General features: G+C 37.1%; 1 protein-coding gene across 4 annotated transcripts in view; it reads left to right on the top strand.

The window, feature by feature from the left end:
* fancc (FA complementation group C) overlaps positions 1-18,684 on the top strand; it is a 61,083-nt gene that overhangs the window by 15,410 nt on the left and 26,989 nt on the right. For all 4 annotated transcript variants that reach the window (XM_041786527.1, XM_041786526.1, XM_041786523.1 and 1 more), the window contains exons 3-8: positions 5,759-5,846; positions 6,013-6,107; positions 14,629-14,736; positions 17,177-17,241; positions 17,656-17,820; positions 17,943-18,099. In XM_041786527.1, the coding sequence (XP_041642461.1) occupies positions 5,759-5,846; positions 6,013-6,107; positions 14,629-14,736; positions 17,177-17,241; positions 17,656-17,820; positions 17,943-18,099 (678 nt within the window). The remainder of the gene's footprint in view (positions 1-5,758; positions 5,847-6,012; positions 6,108-14,628; positions 14,737-17,176; positions 17,242-17,655; positions 17,821-17,942; positions 18,100-18,684) is intronic.

The raw sequence follows: 18,684 nt of genomic DNA, 5'->3' as shown, positions 1-18,684 counted from the left end.
CTGCCTCGAGGCTCTGCTGAAATCAGTCCTGTATCCATATATACCTCTGGTGTAAGCTGGGACATCGTGCTGTGTCGCCAGTGTGCTGTGTTTCACACAGAATGTTATTTGTGTGGCACAATGTATTTGTTTTCATTGTTGTTATAATGTAACATGCAGTAAAGATGATGCGCTGCACTGTGTGAAAATCATGAGGGAACAGAAAGCTGATGAAGCATGTTGACAGGCACTCGTCCTGCTGCGTTTTTTGATGCATCCACTGGCCGTGGAATAATGGCAGATACAGCACTTTGCCAACGGTGTAGTGATGTTTCATCGTAAAAAAGGTTTCAATAAAGATAAAGTTTTCTACAAAGAGTAAAAAGCCTTCAATGGGTGAAAGTGCGCAGATCTCCAAGATTACGCGCAACCATACGAGACAGGCCAGTTTAAGTCTGCTGACTTAAGGGGATTTTATAAAGTTCACTGATTGAGCTGAAATATGTTGCCAGTACCAGATATGGGGTTAAAAAGTCACAGTGGATTAAACAAAATTGTGGTTGCAAGAATTTAAAGTGAACACCCTGGATGTTAAAATGGTTTATTGTCTCTTTACCATAGTGGCAAAGTGAAAATAAAAATAAACTAGAATATAAGAAAGAAAGCATTAGCAGCCCTAATTTCCTGGGAGATGATCCCTAAACCTAAATCATGGCATAATCTAATGGAAATATTTAACTTCATTTCCTTTTAACTTTAATAAATGTATGTAACCATCAGAACTATCTTAGATATTTTGTTTAGATAACCTTTTAATAGCTATTTTTAACATACAAGTAGTCCATTTAAGGGACCCACTGTATTTTCTCATTTGTCTAGTGCTACCCCCCTCCCCCAAGCAAAAGTGATTGATTTAAAAAATGCAATATTTATTATTAGAGTACTCGATTAATCTCCAGAAGAATCGATAAAGTACTTGATTGCAAAAAAGAATCTATTACTGCAGCCCTGCTTTCCTAAATATACCATCTGTGCCCTGAATCACACTCAGATCGTTTCTTGGTATGATGATATCCTTTAATTTTCTGTGAAATATCCAGTGCTTACATTTTGCAAGATTCTGTACAATTTCAAACTTTTCATCTGCAGAAAGATCTTTCTTTATTGCATGAAAGCTGTGACTTGCTTAATAATGTGGAACAACCTCCTCATGTGGTTTCCCTTTAGTTAGGCTCACCTGATTACCAATCCTGTCAGGGATTGATGAACTGACAGGAGAAGCAGCACAATTGAAAACTTTAATTGAAAAAGTAAAGTTTGTTTAATTGGAATCATATTTGCATGATAATTTGGAACACAGTGTAAATAAAATGTCAAGATTTGTTCAAGCATAACATCAACAAGAAGAAAACCAGATTTTGATCAAAAGTTTAAATTGATAAAGTTGTGAGGGTGAGAATTTATATTTTTAGCTCTATAAAAAATATAGAACAGATGGATTCATGACCTTTTTAGCTTTCTAACTTGAGCTTAAAATGTACTGTTGTTTTGTCTTTCCACCAAACATAAAAGTTTCAACAGTGGTATTGATAATAATAATAATAATAATTCTTGTCTTTACTAAATTGTTGTGAAATTTGGATACAGCAAAGTGACTGATATCCTTAAAATGTTGTGACTAAAGGAGGTATTACCAATTTTTTTTTTTTCTCCAGAATGGCAAATAAACTAAATATCTAGTGAGTTAAAAAATGCTTTAATTCTTGCCCAAACTGATGTAAAAATACTAAGAGTATGCGAAACTGACATGAGTTTCAATGAGACTTGTGAGTTGTTAGTTCTAAAGAGAGAGACTACGTCTCTCCTACACTCTGAAATCACTTTTTAATCAGTGTTCATGTTTCTCCACATTTTGGTTCATGTTATTCAATCCTGATCACAGCCAGCTGAATCATCTTTGTTTGAGCACATGCACACTGCTTCAATAACAACAGTTTTATTGTCAGATTTCCTTGTGTGGGCCTCTCCTGCATTGAAACTATTCTCTCAAGTTTAATTATCTCACAGATGAAATGAATGACATGGTCTGTTAATATGGGATGGATGCTGCGTAATACTGTAAACACACGTGAGCATGATTCATGTGCACATGTGCAGACAATGCCTGTAAAATTATGCAACACGTCACCACTTAAATCTGTTTTTCCTTTTCACCTAGGTCTTTGTATTAAAACACATCATATGCACTGAGTGTATTACTGTATCATATTAAACTTGGAAAGTGAACACAGTGGAAGAAGAGTGATGCAATACATCTGTGTGTTTACAGTTTACCAGATTTAAAAAAAAATGTTTTTATACAAATACTAAAGTCATTTTTCTTTAGCCCTACTTGAATGTGTTCTTTCCTTGTAAATTATTGACGAATACTTTATATTTTTCCTCCTGTGTTAGAAGCAACGAATCAGTTTGTTTTTTTGAAATAATAAAAATGAGACAAACTGTCCTTCAATGGATTAGATCCTTTTTTGCTGTGTTTCATGTTAACTCATATTCCCAGTTCTGTAGTCCTCTGTTTCTTAAATGGAAGTCCAATTACCCCAAAGAGTACTGGAGAGGGGACTTGAGATTTCAAAAAGTGTTTATTTAAAAAATCAGTCATGCAAAACTCCTTTTGGTAAAAATAATATGACAGTAAAGCCACTATATTGCCAATGAAAGGGACAGTAGTCTAGTGATTGTATCCTTGCGTCGCATACACAGAGGCTTTAGTTCTTAAAGTGGACAGATTCAAATCCAGCCTGTGGCTCTTGTCCAGCATGTAACCCCTCACTCCCTCTCTCTACAGTTTCTGACCCTAGCCACAGTTATGCCTTTAAAATAAACAGAAATGTCCCAAAATCAACCTTAAAAAATCCTATTAAAGTTGGAGAAACCACAATTTTTTATATATTTCCAATGCATTGGTTGCAATTCAAAAGTTAAACTTCTGACTTGCAAAAAGCTAAATCAGCTCTATCTTAGCATTTATAGTGACAACACTGACACATTTGCACTCTCAGTCCTTGTCTTAAAATGCTGCACATTTAAAATGAAATATGATCTTGGTCTATGATTTTATGTTGTGTTAATCATGTTTGCACTATTGCTGGTAATTTATTTAAAAAGAAAATCATGATTAATCACAGCATATATATGCTGTGATTAATCATGATTAACCATGGTTTAAAATACTACCATTAACTTGCATTTTGGTTTGAGATAAAAGAAGTAGAAGTATGGTAAACTATAGTTTTTAAACATAATTTAACAAATCTTCCTTAGTTTCAATGGTTTGTAAAAAATAATATTAGATATACAAATTAAAATTCACTGGGCAATAATATCCATAAACTGCAAACTTAATCAGCAGACAAACACATCAAGTACAAAATCATTTTAGCTGCATAGTGAATGTAAACTGCTTGCCTTGAATGCTGATAGGTCTGCTGTCTTTGGTGACCTGTTTAGTGATTGCATTAGTGAGCTTAATAATTGTCGTTTTGTTGTCAAATCCACATCTCCTGCTCTCTTCCAGGGTAGCTTGGCAACTACGACTTGATGGCGCCTTTGCTAACACACAGCTTTGGTTTCATCTAAACTTCCATTCGGAAGCTTTTTAAATTGAAATTTGCTGTTAAGCAGATCTGGGTCTGTCTCTTCACTCATCACTCGTGACTTTTACCTCTTCACTTCCAGGCACGTAGACATCTGTGCTGGAGGACTACAGGAGGAAGTTGTGGTCAAACTCGGTCATATGATTTATCTGCCCTATTGTTATTTCTAATGCGTTAAGGTTTCCAGATTAATCATAAGTGTTAACATTAACAGCCCTAGTCTGCACACAGACTCAGAAACTTCAATTCGTCATCATTTTTTTGGAGCAGGTTTTATTTTTTTTATTTTATTTTTTTTTTCCTTGCATTCATCCAAGTAATTTAAATGGGTGACTGACTATTTGTCACAGTGACTCTCTCACTCCCTTGCACTGAATCTTTCATTTAAACACCATGCTTTTCCCATATAGTCTGTGGATATTGACCATGGAACATCACAGATAAAGGTCAAAGTTTGAGCTCAAAGCCACTTAACAACAAGACTGAATTGAGAGTAGCGCTTACTCTACAACTTGGCCCAGTGTTGTGATGCACAAGCTCATGCAAATACAAAAAAATGTTTGAAGGGCTCTGTCAGGTGTTTTCTTTTTAAGGAGTGGGAGAACCACAGAATCATTGTCACTCCTGTATTTCATGCTGTACAAGACCATTTTGCCTCGTAGTCAAAATTTTCACAAGGAATAGAAAAATAAATACATCAGACTATGTGCAAGATGTGTATACATGATGATTTTTTGAGGGACGTTACAGATCTGAAAAGTGCATCATTTTGTTGCATTTTTTTGTTTTGTTTTGTTTTGTTTTGCTCCAGTGTGACTCAGATCTGTTTTAAATGAGTTTGAACTGCCAAAGGGACCTTGAATCAGATCTTTGAAAATGAGTTATGGGCCAAATTAACATGAAGTTCACAGAGGAGTCTGATACAGGCTACATTTAAAGTAAAGTAATGTAAAAAGGCAAAATGGTATCCGAGAAAAAGATGAATGCAACTTTTAAATTTTCATGAATTTATTTTTTTAAAGAGTGACCAATAAAAATCAGGATGACTGATTTGGGATTGAAACATAGCAGCAACATAGCTGAAATTCAGAAAAAATGTGGTGAAAAAAGAAAGATCTGAGCTTTTCAGACACTGAGTATGAGTAGGAACTCATTTTAAACTGGTTTGTGAGGACCTGAGTGAGGCCAAAGCAGCACAAGAACTGTATTCTAACTAATAATGTAAAAAAAATATCCAACACCGAACCTGCAGTTACTTATTTGCATGTTTTTAGATCTTTTTATATGAGAATACTTTGCTATAGCTAACCTTAATTTATACATACTGTACATACTCAAAAAAGGGTACCACTGCTGCTGACAGAGTCTTGTTTTTCTTTTATATCAGCAAGCTTTGCTGACATGTAATTGGAATCTTTCCAGCATAAGATTTTACAAGTTAGGGTCCTCTGGGAAAGTCTAATATTTTCAAACTTCAATATAAAAAAACATCAGGATTAAAGGTTCTTTAAACTCTTAAATACGGTGTCTGCCTTCGCTTGAAACCTTCTGGATGTTTTAATTGGCTGTGAGGTGAAATGAATCACATGGTGTGTGTTTCTGAGCTGGATAAATGGGTTCAGACACACACATACTAAAACCTTTACAGATATAGCACCCTCAACCAGAGCCCTGTCCTGCACTGTGTATCTCTCACAGTTAATCTTGACGTAGTAATACTGACATGACTGAAACGAGAGAAACAAAGTGGATGTATAAGTGATGTCCTGTGCACATGTGCATTTGCATTCTTTTCAACATTATAACCCTTTATCTTTTAAGTAGACTTATGATTGTTTTGTGTTGTGGTAAAAGGCTGCAGATTAAAAGGATAAAAAGTAACAAGATGAAACAGAAGAAGTGGTTTAAAACATCAAACATACAGTAAAAAATGAGAGAAATTTTGTTCTTAAATTGACTTCAGTTCCTTCACGTTTGAGTCTGTTGAGTGCTTGATGGAAAAGAAATGTATATACTTTACAGTGTAGCTTTTCAGATGTTGGAGTATTTAGAATTAAAACATGCAATCTATAAAACGTAGGCTATTTCTTCATGTCTGTGGCTTTCTCTGTTTTGTCCTTAAGAGCTCGACAACAGAGACCATGAAGAGGCTTCCCTTCCTTGGTCAGTTTCTTGGACGTCTGTGCTGGAACCCTTTAGTCACAGCTGATGGTGAGTTCAGAATGACTTCACCTATCTGACTGATCAGTTTCTAACTAATTTTGATGGTTATGGTCAGTGTGCAAAGGGCTTTATATTAAACAGTATTTTCCATATATAGAGATCGCTCAATATTTTTAAATGTCTGTGGTATGATGTGATATCTTGATGTCTGCAGCTTCAGGCAGAAAGCTGTTGTTCCAGTGCCTGTGGGAGCTTTACTCAGAGCTTCCAGGCAATGCTGTGGAAAGGAAAGCCAACCAATGGATACGGGTATGCACAAGGATTTCTCTATCTCTGTTAATGAGGTCTTAGACTTTAGGAAATAATGTAGACCTGTAATATAGTTTTTGTATCCATAAGTTGTGAATGCAGTCTGAAACATGTGCTCCATGAATACTTCTACATGCACACCTTCACTCTCTTAAGACCTTTTCATACGGGGATCCTACAACTGTGGTGTAACAATTAGGCATGTACATACACTGCACTTCTCTCCCCCCGCTGGCTTCACCAATCTGTCTGGCCCATGTAACACCTTTGTTACCACTTTTAACGTGGAGGGGGATTATTTGTCTCCTCAGTGATTGCGAGAGGTACGTAAATATGCGCCTTGACAGTTGGCCTGAAAAAGACATTTGGGATGTTCTTGATTTGACACAAAAACAGGGCAAATAAAGGTGGAAATATCAATCAATTACGCAGTCAATCAGTCTTTGTTTGTATAGCGCCATTTTATAACCAAAGTTATCTCAAGAGACTTTACAAATAGGGTAATGGTAATAGCAAATATTTTCCTATAATCTCTCCATTGCAACTTAAGCTAAACAGTTATTTAAGTTATTTTCAAGAAAAGAAATGGGCATTAAAAGATTACACCGCCCCAACAAGATAACCTGAATACCTGATGCTTTTTGTTACCTTACCACAATTTTATTTTAATAGAAAGATTCCCAGTTTCTTAATGCCAAGGGCAATGCTGAGATTTATTCAAAGAGGAAAATCTATTGAGACAGAGGACAAGTAAACAACTTGTAAATCTGTATTAGAGACTGGTTCCAGAGCCAGCTCTTTAAGCTCTGTTATTGTTTATTCCAATGCAAAGCTAATATAGTATTTTTTTAGTGCCCTGAGTGGAAATGCCCTCAACGTCAGTTGTTTTTGTTGCCATGCTGACAGCACTCTCACTGGATAACAGTTCAGCTGTTCAGCAGCGCTGTGCTCATCATTGTCACTTCTCTAGCACTGTCCAGTCAAAATAAAGAGGGGATCAACTTTAATGACCTTGGAACTAGGGATGCACAGTATCATTAGCACAATATCAGTATTATTAGCTTAAAAAGGCAATTATAGATATCTGCAGATAGCAAAATTTCTACAGGTATTTAAGACCGATATTTTGGCTATGAATACCAGCATTTATCAACTGTAAAATTTTGCCATTTGAACTATTAAGTTTATCATGTTTAAGGCTGGAGCAACACACCTAGGTCTTTTTATTTGTTCATTTGAAATCTTTAAACTTTGAAGTGTATTTAAAGTACTCAAGTTTGCTTCTTTGCTCATCCATATACTTTTAAATGTGTTCAAAGACTGAAGTTTTCGGGCTGCAATACATATTTAAATATCAGTATTGATATCTGTATTGGCTAAAATGATAGTGATAAATATCGCTATCTCAGATGCTTGCAAAAATCCAATATTGTGCATTCCTACTTGCAACAATAAATGCAGATGAAAACCACTCTGAAAAGGAGGTAGCGAGTATGCTAGTGCTAAAAGGGCCACAGTGGACACAGGCCCTTAATCTCCAGACACATTTTGTTGTGTACCAGGGATGTTTTAAATCTTAAGACAGCAGTTGGCCAACATTTGTTGACTTTGGGTAATTTAGGGGAACCTGACATGCCCGATAAACTGTTTCCTATGTCCATTCCAAAGGATATACTGTATTTCACATTCACCTTGGAAACTTCCCATACAAAGTATTTGGGAAGGGCGGGTCTTTTTAAAATATTGTGATTGTTATTGGATGAACATTCTGTCTGATCCCATTCACTACAGGCCATCAGAGGGACAAGACAAAATGAGGTAGTAGACATGCGCAGCTCCAGAAAGTAGTGTTAACTTTGCAGGCAGGTGATGTCATAGTTTACTAATGGTGGAGCTTGTTGGTGGATAAAACTTATGCCGAGGCCAGTCAGGAGTAGTGCATAACATCTTATCTGCGATTGAAGACTTTCAGTTTGTTCTTTGCTCCTCTTTTATAGAGAAAAGCTGTCAAGATCTGATAAAAACTCACTAAAGCTACACCACAGCTAACAGGTTCACCAGTGGTAGTCATTGCAACTGATTTGCAATAAAACCATACTCTGCCAATACCCATTACAAACTCATGCTGAATCAGGTCAGGAGAAGAGTAAAAACATGCTTTCAGTGCAGTTATTTGCTCTTTTTGAAATCAAGGTTTGTTGTCCAGTTCTGATAAAACTGTAGCTATACTGTAATGGGTCCTTCTCAGACCTGGCACAACTGTTTCAGACTAGAGCCTCCAATATTGATCTGCCTTATGACAGACATGGAATCTGGCTAATCCATCGGTTTGCAAGGTTCAGTTTTGTGCAACAAGAATTTGGTTATTAAACTCAGTTTGTGCCTGACTTCGTCACTTGCTAGTCAACCCCAGCTTACCAGCAAGAGAAGTATGAAGTCTTCTTTACTTACTGTGTTTTTACCTCCACCAAGGAGGTTATGTGATCGGGTGGGTTTGTTCGTTTGTTTGTTCATTTGTTAGCAAAATAACTCAAAAGGTCATGGATGGATTTTCAAGAAATTTTTAGGAAATGTCAGCAATGGCATAAGGAAGAACTGATTAGATTTTGGGACTGATCCGGATCACCGTCTGGATCCAGGAATTTTTAAAGGATTCTTCACTATTAGGAGATAGGGCTAATGGCAGAGGTCTGCGTTGTTACCGCTTTACACCAGGAGATGGCGGACATTAGCAACTTCAATCCCAACAGCATGTTTTTGGTGTGTTTCTATTCAAAGTTTTGGAGTTTATAGAGTTTGAAAGACACGCCTGGTTGAGGAGACGATTTGGAGTGTAACAGAGAGAAAGACAGCGAATTGTAGTGAGAATACTCACAATGCTGGGAGGAATAGAGGAATATTCACCCTCTGCCATGACTTTCAGTCGTCCGGTGAGACCATGGGTGCTTCCACCATGACAGTCCACAAGTAGCAAAGCCAATGCTTTGCCTCATAGTGTCTCCACCCCACCGGGAGAGGAGTAATCGGAGAATTAGAATTTGGGAGTGATCCGTCTGGATCTAGGAATGTTTTTAAAGGATTCTTCACTATTGGGAGATAGGGCTGATGGCGGAGGTCTGCGCTCTCTTAGTGCTTTTCTAGTTCTGTTGGTAATGTGGGTTTATACACAGATGAAAGACAAAGCAATGACCACGGGGAGGTGGAGGGGATAAAAATGTTTCATATTTATGGAGAAATCAAAGCAAGGTTCAACCAATTCATTACACCACACACAACATGAATTAGTTGAAACTGTACTGTCTCTTCCGATTGGTCATCAAATTCCTTTTCTCATATTTTCATGCCGGATCTGTTTGCTTTTTATGTCCTTATTAGTTCTTGACTATCATCACTTGAACAAATACTCTCTTAAAGAATCTGTTTTGGACTGCCTTTGGGCTGCTGAAGAGATTTTCTTTCTAATTTGCTTTTAATAGGAAATCTCTCGCCAGCCCTCCGTGTCTCCTCTCCAACGGGACATGGATGATGAATGAGGTAGATTCGGCCTCTGTTAGTCCAAGCCTTTTGTGCCCAAAACTGTAAAACTTACTTTGAAAGCAAATTAAAATCGACTGCTTCATGGCCTCTTGTCACCAGAGAATGATCAGCCTTTATAGTTTGGTTAGTTGATCTTGCTCACTGTGTGCTTTTGAGGTTCGCACAGAGAGGAGGGAACGAGAACAGAGGGAAGAAAAGATTCTGCAATTCTCAACTTCGAGAGGGTTCACACAGATGGCTTATGATAAACAATGTGGGACCTTCACATTTTTGCCAGATTAACTGTGTGTTTGTATTCTTTTGATTAATTTCTCATCTAATAAAACATCTAGCTAATTAAAACAGTGCCTTGAAAGTAAACCTTAAATTTGCCAGATGGTCTTTGACCCAAAAGAGGGGAAGCTGAGTGCATGCGTGCTCCGACATGTTTGCGTCTAGGCTTTGTTATTGTATGGGAAGTGTTTGCGTATCTATATATAGGGCATTGTGTTTGTGGGGTATAGATTTACAGTTTTAATAACATGTATATTGTTGTTTTTTTCATATACATTGAGAAAACAAGGAAAGCATTTAGGAAAACACATTTCTCAATTTAGTCCAACTGTTTATTTACATTAAATCCCTTTGTGAATAACTGTATATGTGTACATATTAATGTTATCCTTAGTTTTTTTGCCGTAAAGCTTCTGTGAAGAACTTTCAGCTATTGTTGATTTTGTTAAAATTGGCAGGATGCGATGTATATTACAAAAATGTTACAATTTATTATAAAAGGTGAATGCATTGTGAATTTTTGCCATGGGAAATGTAAACAAAGGCAATTTTCCAACTCTGCCTGACACCTAATCCATCTCAGCAGTGTCATACATTCAAACAGATGTAGTAAATCAGTATGACGATGTTTTCATTTGCCTTTTTATGTCAAAAAAGTTATATCAAAACTGCTGGAGCTGCAAAAGGGAAAATTGTGGAAAGAGAGAGGTTAATTTTCAGAGTCAGGCAGAAGGTGTGCACAACTTTCTCAAATACCTAAGGAATGTGCCGTTTTATTTCTAAAATTCTAGTTGACCACTAATTACGATCCTTTGTAGAAGTAGTTAATTGCAGCTGTGTGCTTAATTTAAAGCACTAGCATCTGACAGTCCACCAAGTTCACCAAGTCCACATGACTGGATAAAAATGTCCAAAGAACACAACTACAATAAACCCACTCTGCAGCTTCCCCTCATTCTCCTCCTCATCTTCCACTCCCCGCAAATAACAGGAATGGCGGGAAGTGTAAAAAAGAACCTACTCACCGCAGCTCATCCCGTCTGGGGGAGCAGGGCAGATGTATGGTTTTAGGCCAGAGATGGTCTGTCTCTGTGTCTCTCCCTGAGTCTGTGTTGTGTTGGACTGCCTGTCCTGGAATGTACAATGCAGCCTGTTTTCTGTTAGCTCTGTCTGATCTTGCTCCCCAACATTGTTTCCTTGCCGGCTCTGTAATAGACTGAGGGTCTGGTGCTAAATGGCACCTAAATACTGTGTATGTTGTGTGCTTTTTCTCACAGAGGTTTGTGCAAAAAGATGCCTTTTACTGCTACTGTATATAATACTAGTAGCCACATGTATTTTACTTTTACATTTGTGATAGTGGGCTGAGTATTTAGCCTTTTCTCCTCCATGTCTCCCCCTAACCCCTCCCTGTCTGCATCTCTTATCCACATCTGAGTGTTCTCATTTGGTTTGATGAATGCTGGATACAGCCACATGGCTGCAGGCTATGTCAGATAGTCATTAGCTCAATCGGTCTGTTTTTCAACATCCTGTGCTAGCGGGGGACCACACAATGCTGCAGAAACATAGCATGATCTTTGAGGAGATGACAGATGAGAAAGGCATGAGTGTAATATTAGAGGGCTGAAGGATGGACAGTTTGATGGTTTAATCTTTGATGTGTAACTCCACTGAGTCAAACAGGTAAACTACAGGTAGGCCCTGGAGCTACTGGGCAGCAAAAACAGATTTTTGGATTAGTTGCTCAAATTGCTGGCTTCAGGGATTTTTTTTTTTGTTACAATTAAAGTGTTCTGTGACAATGAAGTTCTTCATTTGATCTATTTCCTCTTGGATGGCAGCCCTTTTCTTATTTAATTTCTTTCTTTCTTGCTCTTTCCTTACTTTTCTTCCTTGCTTTCTATCTTTCTTTCCTGCTTTCCTTCTTTTGTACCATTTACATTATTGAATTTAGACTTTAAGAAACATTTTTATCATAGTCAAATGTATGTAAATGAAGATTTTTGGTTCATCTATTTTATTTATTTATTGGTAAAATGAAGCCATGCACAGTGACTACATGTGCTCCTCTTCTTCATCTTTGTCGTCATTGTCCTCTTCTTCTTGTACTTTCTACTCCCTCTACTTCTAAGATTCATTCTGACTTTAGAGCCTTTATTCAATAGGACAGTAGATGAAGTGAAACTTCAGGGAGAGAGAGTGTGGAATGACATGTATGACAGGAGCCACAGGTTGGTCTTGAAACCAGGCTGTCCCACTGAAGAACTATAGCCTCTGGACCCCTTGGGCTCTCCTTTTCTTTTGGAGGAAGTGCTGCATACACACCCGCTGTTGGATTGACTATTGCTGTTTAACATCTTTTTCCTTGTATTGATGAAACAAACAACTGACAACATACCATTAAGAGAGCTTTAAAAGTGTTTCAGAGGTGTTTATTTTTTTTTATTAAAAAAAAGCTTTTGATTTAAAAGAGATGGACAGTGAGTAGAGAGTGGGTTAAGACATGCAGGAAAGGATCCATAGGCCAGACTTGAACCTGAGTAGGGCATGACCTAACTGCTAAGCCATCTGTGCCCCAGTCTTTTTTGTCATTTGGTACACATATCCAAGCTGACCTTTCTTGTGTTCCTGTTTTTACCCTGAACTAAGATGAGCCCTTCCTCCATACCTAATGCACAGTTATATCAAGCCTGTCAATTAGCTCTTGACAATAGAGCAAATTAGTCTTTGAAAAAGAAAATAACAGGTTGTTCCTTTAAATAGGATAAGAATAGTTGTACTCATTGTCATTTTAATGATCCAGCTCTCCAGTATTTGAATGAAATCTATTTTTTATTGAAGTTGATATCACAAAAATGATGGTCACAGTAATTGACACGAGGCAGGAAGTTTTAGTAGTCGTAGATGATATTTCAGTTTTGTTTACATCAGTATTGTTTGTAAAATCTTGTTCCGGACAGAAACACCCAAACTTCCTCTGTAATTATATGTCAAAAAGCCACAAATTGTTAATGGTGAATAGATGAAATCATCAGCCTTACATAGATAGAAGAAAAACACAGTTTTCTGATTAAAAATACACTTTAATGCTTTAGATCTTAGTATACGAAATATTGCCACATTTGCCTATAACTTCATTTCTTTGCATTTTCATCCTGACTCTTACTTTTACTCTTTCACTCATTTCAGCCTTCCTCTTCATGTCTCTGCTGTTTTGACCATCTGAGAGTAGACTTGGATCTTTCATTGGTTTGGGGAGAATTCATTCTTGGCTTTGTAATTGTTAACAGGCACCCATCAAAACCAACCAACCGAGTCTTTTTGCCTTGTGCATTTTTCTCCATCCTACATTTTAATTTTAGATTTATGGAGGGATATTTTACATGGCAGAGGCTTGTCCAAGCCCCCAAAGTCGGCTTTCCTGCTGTTTTTTTCTCAGAGAGAAAGATAACTTTTGACCTAAAGAATCTGCCATCCGTTCATCCATTTGCCCCTCATCCCACTCCTCTGGGGACCACACCCCCCCCCCCCCCCTTCAAATTCAACCATCCATCTGCGTTCCTGCCTCCCTGCCATTCCCTATAACCAACCTTCCTTCCCTCTCTTATTCCCCCAGCCCCACTGTGCCTTCTTACCCAGGGTGGGATAAGTGTGATTGGTTTTGTATGTACTCAATGTGCAGAGTTTGAGGGCGCTCAGATGGTAGTGATTGGGGTTGTTTTGTAAGACTATGTGGAGGGTAAGCATCGTAGCGTGCTGTAGGGCCTGGCCAAGGAAACCACACAGCTCCACCAACAGCACTGCAGCACTCCACTGCCTTGGATCTTGGGTTTTCTCCTTCACTTGTTGTTTTTATGTCCCTTTATAAAAAAAAAAAAAAAAACATATGGTGCCTCTTTGAATCTCTTTCTTTCTTCATGTCCTGTTGATCTCCTTTCATCTGCAGTTTGAAAGGGATTTGTACTTCGAAGTCTTAGTGGTCTGGATATTTCGTTTTTTTGGGTTCATCTGAGTTGTAAAAATGGTGCGTGCTGAAGATGTGAGGCCTTGGCTTTCTCTGCTGGATCACACTTTCTCAAACATGTATCAGTAGATCAACTTCTTATGGTCCAATAGATGACTCCTCCTTAGGTCTTCATCAATCCTGAACACAAACTTAAGTCTTTGGAAATATCACACTTTTTGAACAAAAAATAACACTCACTTTGTTGAATCTTTAGATGATTCAATGCTCTCTGGCATCTCTCTTTATTACCGTTATTCACAGGTTGAAAAGGACTGAAAGCTCCTCTGGTAAGTTTGTAACTTACAGTTGGGCTAGTTTTCCCACTCTTTGTTCCTTAATTATGCATTGCGTTTTCCTCAGCCGAGAATCAGCTTAGTTTATTGGTCTAGTTTTGTCAGTGTATGATGAGGCCCCTTCTGAAAAATGCTTGTAAAACACCAGGGCTGTCTGTAACAAAGAATGTTCATTTCTGAAGCTGCTCATATGCTGTCCATACATTCTCACTTACTGGAATGCCTTTTCTGCACTCATGTGGTTCAAATGATGTGACGCTGACAGAGTCATCTTATATTCCAGTAACTAATTAGCTTTGATGTTATGGATCTCAGGGTTTTTGCAGGTTGTATTAAAGTCTTATCCACCATTTTATGCACATAAAGAGAATATAATCTGCTGCACATTATGTTGCCTGCCCTCCCACAGAAACTGTTTTGTCAGCTTGCTACAGAAGAAGAGGAGGCAGCAGCCCAGGCATTTATGAAGCATATGAATGTACCACCTAATGAGTATCATCTACAAGTGCTGAGAAAGGTATTGACCGCTGATAATATATACAGTGCTTAACAAATTTATTAGACCACCACCCAAAGTAAGGTTTATGCAACAGCTGCCCTAAATTAACGGCATTGGTAATTACCAAAATCATTTTTTATGTTTCTGCAATGGTTAATACACCAATATGTAAAAGCTCTTTAACCCGAATGATATTTTTAATGCTAAAATATAATCATTATTGTTATCCATGAATTTTCAAATTTACTGGTTTACAAAAAAAAAAAAAGAAAAAATAGTAAAGCACATTATTATGTCTTGATTAATACGTCAAATTATAGTTATTTACTTGCATTCCTGAAAAAAAAGGGTTTTAGTGGTTGAATGTTATGCTTGATTAATTTCTGACTTCTCAGAGAAGCCCAGTGAGCCGGCTCAAATTTGGGTCTAAAAAGGTGAATTCAGTTTGAAATTCCTCATTCCTGTTCAAAATGGTAAAAATGTGGAGAGCTCACTGAGAATGAAAGAGTCCACATTAAAGCACTTCATGATACAGCTGTGGCATAAACCTTACTTTGGGTGGTGGTCTGATAGATTTGTTAAGCCATGTATATATATATATATATATATATATATATATATATATATATATATATATGTGTGTGTGTGTGTGTGTGTGTGTGTGTGTGTGTTTTTGTTGTTTTTTTTTACTGCATATATTAGTCTCTTTTTACAGGGACATGTCCACATTTTTAACTGAGGTGTATAATTAAAAGCCTACATGTTCATCTGTGGATTTTATGTGTAGAAAAGGTTAAAATAATCAATAAAAATGTAAGTCACAAAAAAATGTATACAGATGTTATGTGTACAGGTGTTATAGCATTGTGTATATATAGTTTTTTAACTGTAAAGATCTACAACAGAGTGGCAGCATATATATCTTCTCTACTTAATTCTTTCAGTAGATAAACCTTTATTAGTTTGGAAGCAAACTTCAACATGCTGTCTAGCTTGTAAAAAGCATTTATTGGCAATTTTGTTGTAAACAGTTTACTTGCATTTAAAACACCGATGTCTCTTCTATGCACCTGTCTTATGAAATAAATCATGTATTTTTATACTTTATAAAACACTTACATAAGAAAGTATGATTTTAGTTGCAAAAAGCTACTATCAGCCAGTTGCAACTCAGCCCAAATAAGTGATTTTAACACATCCAACCTGATGTCTGACATGGAAAATAGAAGAGAACAGGAATCTCCAGCAAAACTTGTAGTTTAGAGAACAACTTTACTGACGCATTTTGGCATGTAGCCTTCATTAGGGTCATGACAAGGAAAATAGCCAGTCATAGTGATGGACTGTTTTTACTTCTGCATCAGATTGGACTTCTGCAATATCATCATTGCCGTTTGGATGTAGTGCATACGCGAGACAAAACTAATGCCACTGAAGGCTCAATCTTACAGCCTTGATATCGGCCAGATAATAGTAGTAAAAGAGTGATTTCTGACACACAACAGCTCCTATTAGACCCCATCATTAGCATGTTTCTCTCTGACATTTTAAAAGCCATTTAAATAGCCAGACAGACCTACAGACTCACTAAGTAAATAGAACTGCCTCTTCTATACATCAGACCAGGTGTCAGTGTTTCCAATTAATGTGCTGCACAGCAAATCTGATGTAATAACAGCAGCATAGAGCGTGTTAATTCCTCTGCAGAGCACTTCTAATGGTCAGTCTGGGGCTTTGATACAGGTTGCATACAGGATTGATTTAGTTTTTGATGAGTCCAGCGCTGCATTTACATTTTAATAACAACAGCGCAAACAACAGGTTGAAGGTGTGTTTTAAAGGATGACTTGCTGGTTGTAAGTCTGAGATGATTCAAAGAAATGGGCTGTGACTTTGGTGCAGCTATAAATACTGCAACTACGTACTCTAAAGCTCAGCTAATGCAATGATAAAACTATTATTTCCAAAAAGTTAGTCCTCATTTGTTAAATTGTTCGAAAGCTTTTATTGTGAAGAGCAATATCAGGAAATTCTGATTTTTTGTAGCAGCTTAACACTGCTCAGCAGGAGAGAAGTGAAACTAAAAATCCATGAATTAATTTAAGCTAAATCACACTGAGAACTAAATGTACAGAGACTTACTATATAAGACATAACTCTCAGTGATCTTATAAGTTGAGTATGTCATCATAGACTTATCTTAGAAGAAGGGGTCATAGCACTTGAGCATAAATTTAGATGCATGATCCTTTTTAGTTTTAGTAGGTGATAAAATACAGTAGCTACAAAGAGCAAAATAGAAATGTAACATAAATTTAAGGTTATTTAACCCACCTCAAGCCAACCATAGTGTAAAATTTTATGGTGGTAATCTTTGAACCAACTAGAGATCATGGATGGGTGCCCATTTACAAAATTTATTTTTTCAACATTTTTAAACATTCTTCTCTTATTTCAGACGGTGGCAATGCTGCAGGAAAATATCGAAAAGAGCTGCAGTTCTTTTGGCAACATGAATCAGAGGTACTGAGCATTGGAAACTTTATTGCAATCACTGACTAATCCTGTCACTAAATTAAATCTTAAGTATCTTCTTGAATAATTTTTTGGGGTATAACAAATCACAAATGGTGGGAAAAATCAAAACAGGTTCCCAAAGCCTAAAATCATGTCTTCATATGACTTTTATTGGGCAATGTACTGGCAAACATCCCAAAGATAATCAATTCACAAAACTCTTGCATAAGAAAAATAAGTAACTCTTACTTTTCTTAAATGTTTGAGTTACAGAATGTTTGACATTTCTATGAAATATTCAGAGAGCATTTTGCTTGAAAAGATCAAGCACACCTAACTTTCGAGTCCTTGGTGAGAGGAAATCTAATCAGACCTTTGATTTTTAATATCTGATTTTTAAAACTTTATGATACTTTACAGGTGTAACTGTGACAGCATTCTGGCCACGTCAGAGGCATGTGTCCCGTTGGTCTCTTGTCCTGAGGCTGCTCCTCTCATTGGTGCTCTGTTGCAGCATCCGATGTCTTGTGTCAGAGCTACACTAAGTGAAGATTTCCTGAATGCTCTCAGCTCTGCCTACTCAAGGTGTGCTACATATTTCTTTGTTTTACATTGTGCTTCTACACATAATCCTGCAAACTGGCAGCTTCAAATTTCAAATGAAATGTCAAGCTATGTTTGTTTGTAATGTTTTTTTTTTCTTCTAGCAATTGCTTGTCCTTGGAGGAGCAGTCAGTAGTGTCTCTGTGGTATCACAATCTGTCCAGCCTGGAAGAAGCTGTGCTCAGTCTCCTGAAGTGTGCAACAACCAACACCACAACACTACCACAGGAGCTTGAACAGCAATTAACACAATCACTTCTGGTAGGTAGATATATATATGTGGTTCAGATACAACTAAATTAAGTCATCTTTTCTGAAAAATTATATTTTTATGTGTTTTATTAACGGAGAGCCCTAAATTGATCCCCAGTACATAAATATTTTGGTTTCAGATAGTGATTAACAGCTGCTTTTGTTATAGTTTTTGATTTAGAAATTTTCATTCTAGAAAGCTATGATGTCTCAATTCAACTTAATTTAGTTCAATTTAATTTAATTCGATTCAGCAAATGTATTAACCTTTTTACCCTTCACCTTTGTTTGAAGCAGCTTGCAGATAAAGACGTAAATAAAGAGCAATATACATACAACAAATGACCACATACTTGCTAAAGGGCTGAAATTGTTCATCAATAAATGAAGAAAATTACAAACCATATAGAAAAACAATTAACATTCAATAATGTGATTGGGAAGGGTTCATCCATCCAATCAACCACCTTCTTCCACTTATCCGGGGCTGGGCTGCGGTGGTATGAGCAGGTCTACCCAGACATCCTCCTCCCCAGCAACACTTTCCAACTCCTTCTGGGGATCCAAAGGCGTTTCCAGACCAGACAGGATATG

Source organism: Cheilinus undulatus, linkage group 5 (assembly GCF_018320785.1).
Source record: "Cheilinus undulatus linkage group 5, ASM1832078v1, whole genome shotgun sequence".
Lineage (NCBI taxonomy): Eukaryota > Metazoa > Chordata > Actinopteri > Labriformes > Labridae > Cheilinus > Cheilinus undulatus.
Note: the sequence above shows the minus strand (reverse complement) of the source record. Positions and strands in the feature narration are given on the sequence as shown.